Raw genomic sequence first — 12,996 nt, 5'->3', positions numbered from 1 at the left:
TTGGGGTCAGCTGCGCTCGGGCTTTGCTGGGTCTGTGACATCTGCGCTCCCAAAGCACCGTGAGCCAGAATAAGGCATTTTGAATGCAAAGGGAGGAGGCAGCACGGGATCAGCGCCGGGGCCGCGTTCGCTTTAGAAATGCTGACGCCGGCTGCAGGCTGTAATCACAAAGCTAAAAATACCACTTTGGGAAGCTCCCGCGTTGGGCAGCCCCGGGTTGGGCTGCAGCGGGGATGCAGGAATAGGGGGCATGGAGCGGGCGATGCTCACAGCTCCCCACAGCAGCGGCAGGGCCTGGGGGCGGGGGGCTGCTCTTTGGGGGCTGCTCTTTGGGGGCAGGGGAGGGATTGCTGCCCGCTTTGTGTGCGGCAACAACAACACGCGCAGCTGCTCGTGGGCCATGCTGCTCCCCCCTGCCCGGCTCTGAGAGGCACAGGGAGCAAAGCTGGGAGGGAGGGAGGGGGAGAAGGGGGGAAAAGGCAGCAGGGCTGCAAAGGGAGCGTTGGGGAAGGGGATCCCGCACAAAGCAGTGGGGTTCCCCCAGCTCGGAAGCAGCCCCGGGCCTGTTAGTGCAGCTGAAACGCTTCCTCGTGTTTGAACTACGCTGCAAAGTGGCGGCGCTGGAGAAAAATAAATCGCATTTCCTGCAGCATGGCAGCTGCTGTTCCATTTGCTGGGCTGGGAGGGGCCGGGAGGGAGCCCAGGTGCCATTACAGGAGCAGAGGAGCAACAGGAGCCGAGGCCGGGGAACTGCACAGAGCAAAGCAAAGCGGAGCAAAGTGGAGCAAAGCACAACCCAGCAAACAGGAGCAGAGTCACAACTTTATTTCAAAAAACAAACCCCAAGAAAAACCAAACCCCAAACCCCAAAGCACCGTCCCATTGCCAACCATGACATCAGCGGGGCTGCTTTCAGCAGCGCCTAAAGGACGTGCGGCTGTGGAGCGACTGCTCGAGGGTAGGTCGGCTCTCAGACCTCAGAGTATAAATAACTATTATTATTATCATTTTTTCCCCGTCAATATCATAAAATAACTTATTATTATATATCTTAGCATTAAAAACCTTGAGAATCGCCGTCCCGAAATAAACCAATACGAGAGGATCGTTTGCCGAGCGTCCCCTTTGAAACCTGTTTGGAGCTCCTTCTATAGAAGATTTCAACCAGAAACTGTCAAAGTCGCACTTGGAAAAGGAAAAGCAGCCCAAGAACAGGGCGCTCGGCATCGCTGCGTCCCCAACCCGGGGATGGAGGTTGGCTCTTCCAGCTCCGTTATAAGTGTGTGTTTAGGGGGGGGAGAAAGGGTTGGATGTGGATCGATTCCTGAGCGCTGTGTTGGTGATGGTCGGGACGTGGTCATCGCTCGGGGAGGTTGATGACCGGCACCCACTGATCCATGTAGCGACTCTCCCTGCAGAAGCACATCAGCTGACTCAGCGCTGGGTCCTTCCATTGGGAGGAATGGGGATTCTGCTGGGGGATAAGGCCGGTTTGAGCGTGAAATGCACTTAAATAACAACACATTTGGTCCCGGGGGGTTCCCTGAGGCCAAGACGCCGGCGGAACCTCCCCGGGCCATCGGCATTGAGTCATGAGCAATGGACTCACCGTGACCAACACGCAATGGAGATCAGTGGGTGGTTCAGGGCCGCCATCGGGAAGCAACAACTGAGCTAAACGAGCCGGGTTACTGACCCGCAGGATGTTGATGTCGTTCTCGCAGCAGAAAGCTTGGATTAGAGTGAAGTGGATTTGTAAAGCCGCGTCTCCTTCTTCTTCCTCGTCGGCGGCCAGGAGGCACAAAACCACGTTGTCGGGGTCACTACGGGGTGGGGGAAAGTGTTAGGGGGACTAAAGGGGGATTGAAGGGGGGAATAAAGGGGGTTAAAGGGGGTTATAGGGTGTTATAGGGGGGTATGGGGACGGGTCACTCACACGTTGAGCAGCTTGGCCGCCTCGTACACCCCCAGGGTGAGGCTCCGCTGGCTCAGCGCTTTGCTCAGCACCTCCTGCAGCGCGTCCCCCGCCTGCTCCATCCTGCACACACGGCCCGTCAGTACCGGGATCCCCGCGGTGTCTCACCGCCCGCCCTCGGGTTGCTGTACCCCCCGTTCTCACCTGCCGGCCGTTCGCTGGTCGCCCGGCAGCTCCTCCAGAGTCATAGTGCGGCCGCTCGATGGGGCAGCTCACACCGACACCGCCCCGCTCCGTTCCGTTCCGCTCCTGCTCGGCTCTGCGGGACAAAGGCGCCCCCTCCGTCGTTATCCGGCCCGCTCCCAGCCAACCGGCTGCGCCCACATTTACATACGCAAAGTTCTATTGGTTCATGCAAATGAGCTCTCGGCCTCTCACCGCCCGGTGCCCAACTCCGCCACCGGGCAGCGCTGCCACGGGAACCGGCGGGACGGCGCCCGCTGATTGGATGGTGGGAGGAGGGGGCGTGGCCACTGAAGGGGGCGTGGTCTGGGTTAGGGGGCGTGGCCTGTGCTGGGGGCGTGTCCTGCCGCCCCTCGTGTCCCCGCCCGGTGCGGGGGTCGCTCCGTGCTCGTTGTGGAGCCGGGTCCCGGCCGCACTTCGCTCCCGGGTGGGACGGCGCGGTCCCGGCGATGCTCATGGCCATTTTCAATCAGAAAACACCAATTGCTGGGTCATTTTTGCTGCCATTATTTATGTCTCGGAGCTGCATTTCACTCTTTGCAGCCGTTGTTCTGCTGTCCCAGTGACACCGATGGCACGGTGACATGGGGCTCGTTCGCTGCCGGTTCCCATCGCTCACGTTCCCATCGTGCTGCCCCGGTACCGCAGCACCCGCCCAGTGCTGGCTCCAGGCTCAGCCCCCGGCCCCAGGGGAAATGAGAGGGAGCAGAACAAGCACGAGAATGCGGCAGTGCCAGCTGCGACCTGCAGCCTCAGCCAGCAGCTATGTCCTGGGGGACACGGGGAGCCGTGGGGTGTGAGCATCCATAGAGCATCCATAGAGCATCCATAGAGCATCCATAGAGCATCCATGGAGCATCCATGGAGCATCCATAGAGCATCCATAGAGCATCCATGGAGCTGTATGGGAGGAATCCATGCGCTCTGAATCCCTTGTCACTATTTTTCCCTTCTTTTCAGGCCCTGGGCAGCCCCTGGTCCAGGTGTGGGCTCTGATTTTCAGTGCCAGCCATGCAATGGGTCCGTCCCAGCAGGGTGATGGGACAGCGATAGGCCTGGGGAGATACTGCCCGTGTGGAGATGTTTATAGAGATACCTCTGTATATAGAAATTATATATACATTGAGTATTTACACCATCATAGAATCATAGTATGGCTTGGACTGTAATGGACCTTAGAGATCACCCAGTTCCAACTGCCAGTAATTATATACGATACATGGCATTACGTTGTGAAGGAGGGGGAGCACAGAAGGATGTGAATACACGGATAATCCCAACCCAGCTTCTGGTTCTACGTGTCATTTCTGCCTCTCAGTGCAGTCGGAGGAAGGCAGCAGGGCTGCAGGGATACTCTGCACGGTGCTGTCAGACTCCAGCAGTGGGTCAGGGCTGTGCTGTGCTGCTGGGACAGGCTGGGGGTGAACAGGGGATGGACAGGAACAGGAGCACGAGGAAACCTCGGGAGCTGAATGTGCACCAACAGCCGCAGGCTTTGCTTGTGCCGCACCGGTCGGGCAGCCCGTGCTGCTCATTAGCAGAGCCGGGCAGCTCCTGTGCCTGTAATCAGCCTAATGAGCAGTTGCCGTGCTGTCTGCAGCAGGGTGATGCCGTGACCTGCTTTCAGCCCGTTTGATCTCGCCTGCCCGCGTTCCCCCGCCGGCTGCTGCTGCCTGTGCGCTGCAGCACACGTGGTCTGAGCGCTGCTGGTGCCGGCACGTTCAGCACGACGAGCATCACCCAGGGGCACAGCTGGCAGTGCTGCTCCTGAATGCACGGAGCACGGCTGCAGGGCCGGCCTGGGTGTCATGGTTTAATAATTTTGTAATTTTTGCTATCAGTATTCCACATCATAACATCATATAAAGCATGAATAATTTTACTGAATCTGCAACTTATCAGAAGAAGACTACATCTCCCAGGGAACAACACGATAGGTCACGGGACCTGGACTCTATATTAACTCTGTCGCAGAACAGACTGACGTCTTTCGAGTTCTGGCGTTCAGGGGAGTGTGTGGGAGCCTTCAGCCGTTCGCCTAGATTTACAGTAGGCCTCTCGGTTACGGGACTCATTCTCTCTCCTATTTTGCTTGATTCGTTAGCTCAATTTTCAATTATATTGTATTATATTGTGTTATCCTGTATTTCGATATAGTATTTAGTAAATAAGTGTGCCTCCTTAGATCGTTGCCGCTGTTTTCTTTTCCTAATTAACTTTTTCTTTTCGGCCTAGGGCCCCTCCGGGGCCCACGGCCCCCTGTCACGGACGCAGGTGGATTTTTAGTTCAAACCGTGACAGATTTTGGTGGAGAATGCGGGCAAATTGAGTTGCTGTTTTTCTGTGTTTTCTTCTGTTGCTCTTTTAGCTTTTAACAGAGCTACGAGTTTTTTTTCCTGTTAAGGAGCTATCTCGTGTTTGCGATTCTGCACCTGCGAGCTTGACCTTGAAAGTCCAGGCGGACTGCCAATACTCCGGTATATTTTATAAACACTGCTGAGCTTTGTTTTCTTTTACTTTTTTCTCTCTATTGGAGGAAAAAAGATGTTTTCTCTACTAAATTTGTTTTACCAGGGACTGTGTGCCATTGGTTCCTTTTTTGAGACGCTCCGAACATATTGGGCCATGTTTAAGCTAGCCACTTTTTCTTATGGAGCTATACAATTGTATAATGGATTGAAAGCATGGTTAGCAATGCTCACTTCGTATCTGTATACAGCTCCAGAGGGAGCAACTAATGCAACTAATTATACAGAAATGGTGATTTTTAAGCGTGCTCCTCTTTCTTTCTATGAATCCTTTATGCAGTTCTTGAATGATCAGTGGGCCACACTCTTAATCTCCCTGATCTTACTGTTGATTATTGTAATAATCTCACTCAGTATCTGGATTTATAACATCCGGAGGAAGTCTTCCCTAGAACCAGAGAATACTGAGTGGCAGGGAATTGAAGAGATTCTCAAAGGACAGACATCTTCAGTGTTATGGAGCTTCACTCCTGAACACTTGAAGAATCCTGAGAGTTTGATTGCATATTTGAGGCAGGAATGTTGTGGCTCAGGCAGATCTCAGGAGGCACAAATGATTTTGGGCCTAGCTAATGCTTATTGGGCCTTAGTCAATACCATTCCTGAGAGAGAGAGTCTTAGAGCTGAGGCAGAAAAACTTTGGACTGAGAAGGTAGAGAGAGAAAAAGCTTTTGAAGCTGAGAGAAAAGATCTCCTGTACCAACGAGACTCAATCTGGTACGAGAAAGAGAGTCTTAGAGCTGACGCAGCAAAACTTTGGGATGAGAAGGTAGAGAGAGAAAAAGCTTTTGAAGCTGAGAGAAAAGATCTCCTGTACCAACGAGACTCAATCTGGTACGAGAAAGAGAGTCTTAGAGCTGACGCAGCAAAACTTTGGGATGAGAAGGTAGAGAGAGAAAAAGCTTTTGAAGCTGAGAGAAAAGATCTCCTGTACCAACGAGACTCAATCTGGTACGAGAAAGAGAGTCTTAGAGCTGACGCAGAAAAACTTTGGGATGAGAAAAGCTCCCTGCAATCCCAACTCAACACTCTCCAGTCTGAGCACAGTGCCCTCCGGTCCGAGCACGACATTCTCCAGTCCGAGCACGGCGCCCTCCGGTCCGAGCACGACGCTCTCCAGTCCGAGCACGGCGCCCTCCGGTCCGAGCACGACACTCTCCAGTCCGAGTACAGCGCCCTCCGGTCCGAGCATGACACTCTCCAGACTGAGCGCGATGCCCTCCGGTCCGAGCGCGACGCTCTCCAGTCCGAGCACGGCGCCCTCCGGTCCGAGCACGACGCTCTCCAGTCCGAGCACGGCGCCCTCCGGTCCGAGCATGACACTCTCCAGACTGAGCGCGATGCCCTCCGGTCCGAGCACGACACTCTCCAGTCCGAGCACAGCGCCCTCCGGTCCAAGTATGACACTCTCCAGTCCAAACACAAAGACCTCCAGTCCGGGTACGACAATCTCCGGGCAGCGCGCAGCGCCCTCCTGTGTAAGCACAACGCTCTCCAGTCTGAGCACGACGCCCTCCAGTCTAGTTATAACGTCCTCAGGGCAGAATGCGACACCCTCAAGTCTGAACCGTATGTACTCCAACTTAACCAACCACCGGGGGCACCAGATACAATGTTGGTTGCCCCTGTAAGAGGGCGAAAAACAAAACGAGTTTCAACTCAGATAGAGAAAATGCAGAAGGAGTTAGAAGAGCGGAGGGAGTTAGGAGAGCAGGACTCAGGAGAGCAGGGGGACTCAGGAGAGCAGGGGGACTCAGGAGGGCAGGGGGACTCAGGAGAGCAGGAGGAGTCAGAAGACCAGAGGAAGTCGGCGGAGCAGAGGTTGTTAGAGCAGTATAAGAAGATGTTAGAGGAGGAGAAGAAGTCAGAGGAGCAGAGAAAGTTAGGAGAGAGAAAGTTAGGAGAGAGGAAGAAGGAGGAAGGTCGCCTGGAGGAAATAACACAAGCGTCAGAGTCAGGGTCAGAGTCAGACGAGGAGCCAAAAGCTAAATTTTCTTTACGAGAATTTCTCGAGTCCAAACTTATAGATGGGGCAGCCTCATCAACACAGCTGCCAACATTAACACCTGGGACTCTTGATAGAGCAAAAGGTGAGCAAAGTATTACGACCATTATTGATCGATCTTTTAAACTGAGTGAAATTCGAGATCTGAGAAAGGATTTCACACGTCAGCCAAAAGAAAATATGGTCACTTGGTTACTTCGCTGCTGGGACAATGGTGCCAACAGTGCGTGGCTCGATGGCAGTGAAGCTCGCCAACTGGGTAGCATTTCCAGGGACTCACGTGTGGACAGAGGTATAGGCACATGCCAAAATCGGTCCTACACCCTCTGGAAGCGGATGTTGATAGCGGTAAGAGATAGATTCCCCTTTAAACGGGACTTGGAGCCTGAGAAAAAGAAATGGACTGATATGGAGAAAGGTATCCAATTTTTGAGAGAAAGGGCTCTGGTGGAAATGCTCTACAGCCCCCAGTTCAATCGTAACAATCCAAACCAATTACATGATCCTGAAGCAGTCCACGTTCCACGACAAATGTGGCGTGACTTTACAAAGGCAGCTCCAGAAAAGCATGCCAGTGCACTTGCATTGGTATATGGCAAAGGGGAAAGAAAGCCCCTTGTAAATGAGCTAATTAGCAGACTTCAGGAGCTTGAATTATTTATAAGCGCTACAGAAGTTAAGCTTTATACTTCAGCCATTGTCCAAATGGGAAAAAAAATAGTGGAAAGGTTAGACAAAGTGGAGGAAACACAAAGTGATATTATTGACAAATTGGCTAATGTGCCTGATGTAGATGAATCCACGGTGGTACCAGATGATGGAAACCAGGATTTCCACGATCGCCTATTGAGAGAGCTAAACAACATGAGTTCCTCTCGACCTGTATCATCGAAAATCTCAACCATAAAAAAGAGACGTCCTCGTATTCAAGCAAACGACAATGATAAGACCATACGTTTTGCTTTGTTGTATTTCTTGAGTAATCATGGAGAGGATATAAAGAAGTGGTATAACTCATCCACTTCTGCACTTCAGGCACGAGTGAAAGAATTACAATCCAAAACAACCACCAAGGTGAACTCTTCCAAACGAGGGAAAGTTCCAGTTGCTGCAAGCCGCCGAGGTAAACAATAGAGGGGCCCTGCCCCCAGCCAGGGGGGGGAAAGGGACAATAGAGTATACTGGACTGTGTGGATTAAGTGGCCTGGCACATCTCGACCACAGAAATATAAAGCCTTGGTGGACACTGGTGCACAATGCACCCTAATGCCCTCAAGTCACCAAGGGACACAACCAATATATATCCATGGAGTGACTGGGGGTTCCCAAGAATTGACTATGTTGGAGGCCGAAATAAGCCTCACTGGTAAAAACTGGCAGAGACACCCTATTGTGACTGGTCCAGAGGCTCCATGTATACTGGGAATCGATTACCTTAGGATGGGATATTTCAAGGATCCCAAGGGGTATCGATGGGCCTTTGGGATAGCTGCTGTAAACACAAATGGTGTTAAGCAGCTGTCAACTTTACCTGGTCTGTCAGATGATCCTTCTGTTGTGGGGTTGCTCCAGGTAAAAGACCAAGAGGTACCAATTGCCACCAAAGTGGTTCACAGACGGCAGTACCGCACCAATAGGGACTCATTGCTCCCCATTCACAAGCTAATTCGCCAATTAGAAAATCAGGGAGTGATTAGCAAAACGCACTCGCCTTTTAACAGCCCCATATGGCCAGTGCGTAAAACCAGTGGGGAATGGAGGCTGACGGTAGATTACCGTGGCCTGAATGAAGTTACACCTCCATTAAGTGCTGCTGTACCAGACATGCTAGAACTCCAGTATGAACTGGAGTCAAAAGAAGCTAGGTGGTATGCCACCATTGATATTGCTAATGCCTTCTTTTCCATCCCATTGGCTGCAAAATGTAGGCCACAGTTTGCTTTTACCTGGAGAGGTATTCAGTATACCTGGAACCGTTTACCCCAGGGGTGGAAGCACAGCCCAACAATTTGCCATGGATTGATCCAAGCTGTTTTGGAACAGGGTAATGCTCCTGAGCACTTGCAGTATATTGATGACATTGTGGTGTGGGGCCATACAGCAGCAGAGGTTTCCAAGAAAGGGAAACAGATAATCCAAATTCTTTTGCAAGCTGGTTTTGCCATTAAGCGCAGCAAGGTGAAGGGGCCTGCCCAGGAAATCCAGTTCTTAGGTATAAAATGGCAAGATGGACGTCGTCACATCCCAGCAGATGTGATTGACAAAATCACTGCTATGTCTCCGCCCACAAATAAAACAGAGACCCAATCTTTTCTGGGAGTAGTGGGCTTTTGGAGAATGCATGTCCCAAACTACAGCCACATAGTGAGCCCTCTCTATCAGGTAACACGGAAGAAGAATAATTTCTCATGGGGTCCTGAGCAGCAGCAGGCTTTTGAGCAGATAAAACAAGAAATAGCCCGTGCCGTGGCCTTGGGGCCAGTACGGACGGGACAGGATGTGAAGAACATCCTCTACACTGCTGCTGGAGAGAAAGGTCCCACCTGGAGTTTGTGGCAAAGAGCCTCAGGAGAGACCCGAGGCCGACCCCTAGGATTTTGGAGTCGAGCATATAAAGGGTCTGAGGAGCGCTACACTCCAACTGAGAAGGAGATCTTAGCCGTGTATGAGGGGGTTCGGGCTGCTTCTGAAGTAGTTGGGACAGAGGTTCAGCTTCTTCTAGCACCTCGCTTGCCAGTAATAAACTGGATGTTTAAAGGACAGGTTCCCTCCACCCATCATGCTACTGATGCCACTTGGAGTAAGTGGATTTCATTAATTACTCAACGAGCTCGAATGGGAAAACTCAGCCGTCCTGGAATTCTAGAAGTGATCATGGACTGGCCTGAGAGTAAAAAAATTGAAAAACCACCTACAGAAGAGGTATCACGTGCTAAAGAGGCACCACCATACAATGAGCTACCAGAAAACGAAAAGAAATTTGCCCTATTCACAGATGGATCATGTCGTATTGTAGGGAAGCATCGCAGATGGAAAGCTGCTGTATGGAGCCCCACACGACAAGTTGCAGAGGCCACTGAAGGTAAAGGAGAATCAAGTCAATTCGCAGAGGTAAAGGCTGTTCAGCTGGCTTTAGATGTGGCTGAACGGGAGAGGTGGCCAATGCTTCATCTTTATACTGATTCATGGATGGTGGCAAATGCCTTATGGGGGTGGTTGCAACAGTGGGAAAATGATAATTGGCAACGAAAGGGTAAACCTGTTTGGGCTGCTGAACTGTGGAAAGACATTGCTGCCCGAATAAGGAACATTGTTGTAAAGGTGCGCCATGTAGATGCTCATGTGCCTAAAAGTAAGGCTACTGAAGAACATAAAAATAACCATCAGGTTGATCGAGCTGCCAAAATTGAGGTGGCTCAAATAGACTTGGACTGGCAGAACAAGGGTGAATTATTCCTAGCTCGGTGGGCCCATGAGACTTCAGGTCATCAAGGAAGGGATGCAACATATAAGTGGGCCAGAGACCGAGGGGTGGACTTAACTATGGACGCTATTGCTCAAGTTATTCATGATTGTGAAACATGCGCCATAATTAAACAAGCCAAGAGGATGAAACCTATTTGGGGGGAAGGGCGATGGCAAAAGTATAAATATGGAGAGGCATGGCAGGTTGATTATATCACCTTGCCACGATCTCGCAATGGTAAGCGTTATGTACTCACCATGGTGGAGGCAACCACTGGGTGGCTCGAAACATACGCAGTACCCCATGCTACCGCCCGAAACACCATATTAGGGTTGGAAAAGCAAATCCTGTGGCGGCATGGCACTCCGGAAAGAATTGAATCAGATAATGGGACCCATTTTAAAAATTCCCTTGTAACCACTTGGGCCAAAAATCATGGCATTGAGTGGATTTACCATATTCCCTATCATGCACCAGCTTCTGGTAAGATTGAACGATTCAATGGGTTATTGAAAACTATGTTGAAAGCAATGGGTGGCGGAACGTATAAAAATTGGGAGAACCATTTAGCAGAAGCCACCTGGTTGGTCAACACTCGAGGATCTAGTAATCGTAATGGTCCTAACCAATCCAGCTCCCTACGTACCGTGGAGGGAGATAAGGTTCCTGTAGTACACATAAAGAGTGTGTTGGGAAAAACAGTTTGGGTCCTTCCAGCGTCTGGAAAGGGCAAACCTCTCCGGGGTACTGTCTTTGCCCAGGGACCTGGGTGCACATGGTGGGTGATGGACAAAAATGGGAATGTTCAATGTGTACCACAAGGGAATTTGATGTTGGGGGAGTGCAGCCAATGATTTTCCTGTAGATATATAGGTAGAGTCTCAGAAAATATTTCAATTAGGTACAGAATAGTTCAATTAGGTATAGGACTTAAGATAGAGTGGATTAATGTTAAGGAAACACTTTTTCTCTATATACCTTAATTAGGCATTCTGTAAGCAAGTTTTCCATCTGGACTCTATATCCTGCACTGGCCATGCATGTGTAGAGCACACATGGAAAGAAGTATAAGTCAAAAGGAAAACCTGCTGTGGTGGCTGGGAAAGGATGAGTGCACCTTGATGTGGGGGACGCCCTACTAGCACTGCCTTTCCCCTCTACCGCTGACATATTTTCCTTTTTCTGGCAGTTTTGCCATTTTCTCAAAATTAATAAATAGTAGGTTAGGTTATAGAGTTTTGTTCTCAACTTAGGGATTTGTATGGAATAAATATAGATTGTTGAGAAAAAAATAAGGTTGCTGATTATTCACAATTATACATATGAGTGTGTATGTATGTATAAATATAATGTAATGATGTAGAATAAGGGGTGGAATGTCATGGTTTAATAATTTTGTAATTTTTGCTATCAGTATTCCACATCATAACATCATATAAAGCATGAATAATTTTACTGAATCTGCAACTTATCAGAAGAAGACTACATCTCCCAGGGAACAACACGATAGGTCACGGGACCTGGACTCTATATTAACTCTGTCGCAGAACAGACTGACGTCTTTCGAGTTCTGGCGTTCAGGGGAGTGTGTGGGAGCCTTCAGCCGTTCGCCTAGATTTACAGTAGGCCTCTCGGTTACGGGACTCATTCTCTCTCCTATTTTGCTTGATTCGTTAGCTCAATTTTCAATTATATTGTATTATATTGTGTTATCCTGTATTTCGATATAGTATTTAGTAAATAAGTGTGCCTCCTTAGATCGTTGCCGCTGTTTTCTTTTCCTAATTAACTTTTTCTTTTCGGCCTAGGGCCCCTCCGGGGCCCACGGCCCCCTGTCACGGACGCAGGTGGATTTTTAGTTCAAACCGTGACACTGGGAACGTGGGTCTGACGGTGGGGAAAGGAGCAAAGTGCCCTGAAAGTCTCAGGGAGAGACACCGAGCCATGGAGCTGATCCAGATGGAAAGTCATGGCACGGACTGCAACACTGAGTGAATGAGCTCAAAGGAGACGTGTTTGCACTTTTGCAGCCGGCTGGGCCGCAGATCCAGCTCCAATGGGTGCACACTGCATGTGCTTCACTCGTCCTGGCCTCCACAGCGCTGCTGTTGTGCCCACTGCCCCAGCCCTTGTGAGGGGAAATGCCTCATTTCTTCCCTTTTCCTCCTCCCATGTGCTGAGGACGGAGCACGGCAGAGCCCACTGAGCGTGGCTGGATGCTGCAGAGCGGTTTGCTAAGGGCAGAGCTCAGGACCAACCCTCTGCTTCCTCCGTCAGCTGGAAATACCGGCTGTGCCAGGGCTGGGCAGGAGCAGCACCCACCCTGCGAGCTGCTGGGGATGCAGGGGAAGGAGGAACAGGCTCCATGAGTCCGGGTTACCTGATGTTCTGCGGCCGCACGCTTTGCTTCACTTCTCTGCTGCACATCTCCACGTGCAGAGCGGGGCTGTGCTGCTCTGCTTCCCGATGCACGTGCCTCGTGAGGAAGCAGTGCTGTTCATGTGTTTACAGTGAAGAGTGAGCAGGTTTTCCTGCTCTGCAGACCCCATGCTGCAATGACAGGGTACACAGGAGCCCTGCAGGACGTCTGCCTGCTGCTGTGCCCCACTGCCAGCCCTGCTGTGCAGTGCACAGAGCTCAGCACAAAGCACGCTGTGTTCCGTGCATTCCCTGCATCTCACTGCAGCCCTGAGCGCTGCTCTGAGTGCCGCCTCCGTGCAGCACGTCGGGAATGCAGTGAGAACGGTGCCAGGGAATGGGCACAAAGTTGCAGCAGCAGCTTTGCAGGATGCCGTGTGAGGTGACACACGGAGCTTTGCTGCTCCAAAGCCACGGCTGA

The 12,996-nt window shown here is 51.1% G+C and overlaps 1 protein-coding gene across 4 annotated transcripts; it reads right to left on the bottom strand.

The window, feature by feature from the left end:
• Nucleotides 1-810: 810 nt before the first annotated feature.
• GADD45A (growth arrest and DNA damage inducible alpha) lies at nucleotides 811-2,236 on the bottom strand. 4 transcript variants are annotated; one of them, XM_015870901.3, is made up of 4 exons: nucleotides 2,120-2,236; nucleotides 1,937-2,038; nucleotides 1,610-1,823; nucleotides 811-1,474 (listed from the first exon to the last, which is right to left on the bottom strand). In XM_015870901.3, exons 1-4 carry the CDS (start codon nucleotides 2,161-2,163, stop codon nucleotides 1,358-1,360), a joined length of 477 nt encoding a protein of 158 aa, XP_015726387.1. In that variant the 5' UTR covers nucleotides 2,164-2,236; the 3' UTR covers nucleotides 811-1,357. The 4 variants fall into 4 exon arrangements, with proteins under 4 accessions (XP_015726387.1, XP_015726389.1, XP_085368557.1 ...); XM_015870903.3 differs by having other exon boundaries at nucleotides 811-1,471; XM_085512431.1 differs by lacking the exon at nucleotides 1,937-2,038.
• Nucleotides 2,237-12,996: the final 10,760 nt, after the last annotated feature.

This window comes from Coturnix japonica, chromosome 11, assembly GCF_054131305.1.
Source record: "Coturnix japonica strain WE chromosome 11, WE-NBRP24, whole genome shotgun sequence".
NCBI lineage: Eukaryota > Metazoa > Chordata > Aves > Galliformes > Phasianidae > Coturnix > Coturnix japonica.
Note: the sequence above shows the minus strand (reverse complement) of the source record. Positions and strands in the feature narration are given on the sequence as shown.

What these genes read in the sequence shown, in the direction of transcription:
- GADD45A (XM_015870901.3), bottom strand. Translation starts at nt 2,163, where the DNA reads ATGACTCTGGAGGAGCTGCCGGGCGACCAGCGAACGGCCGGCAG. An exon ending in GACCAGCGAACGGCCGGCAG is followed by an intron (nt 2,039 to 2,119) that starts GTGAGAACGGGG and finishes CCGTGTGTGCAG; the next exon opens with GATGGAGCAGGCGGGGGACG. An exon ending in GCGGCCAAGCTGCTCAACGT is followed by an intron (nt 1,824 to 1,936) that starts GTGAGTGACCCG and finishes CCCACCCCGTAG; the next exon opens with TGACCCCGACAACGTGGTTT.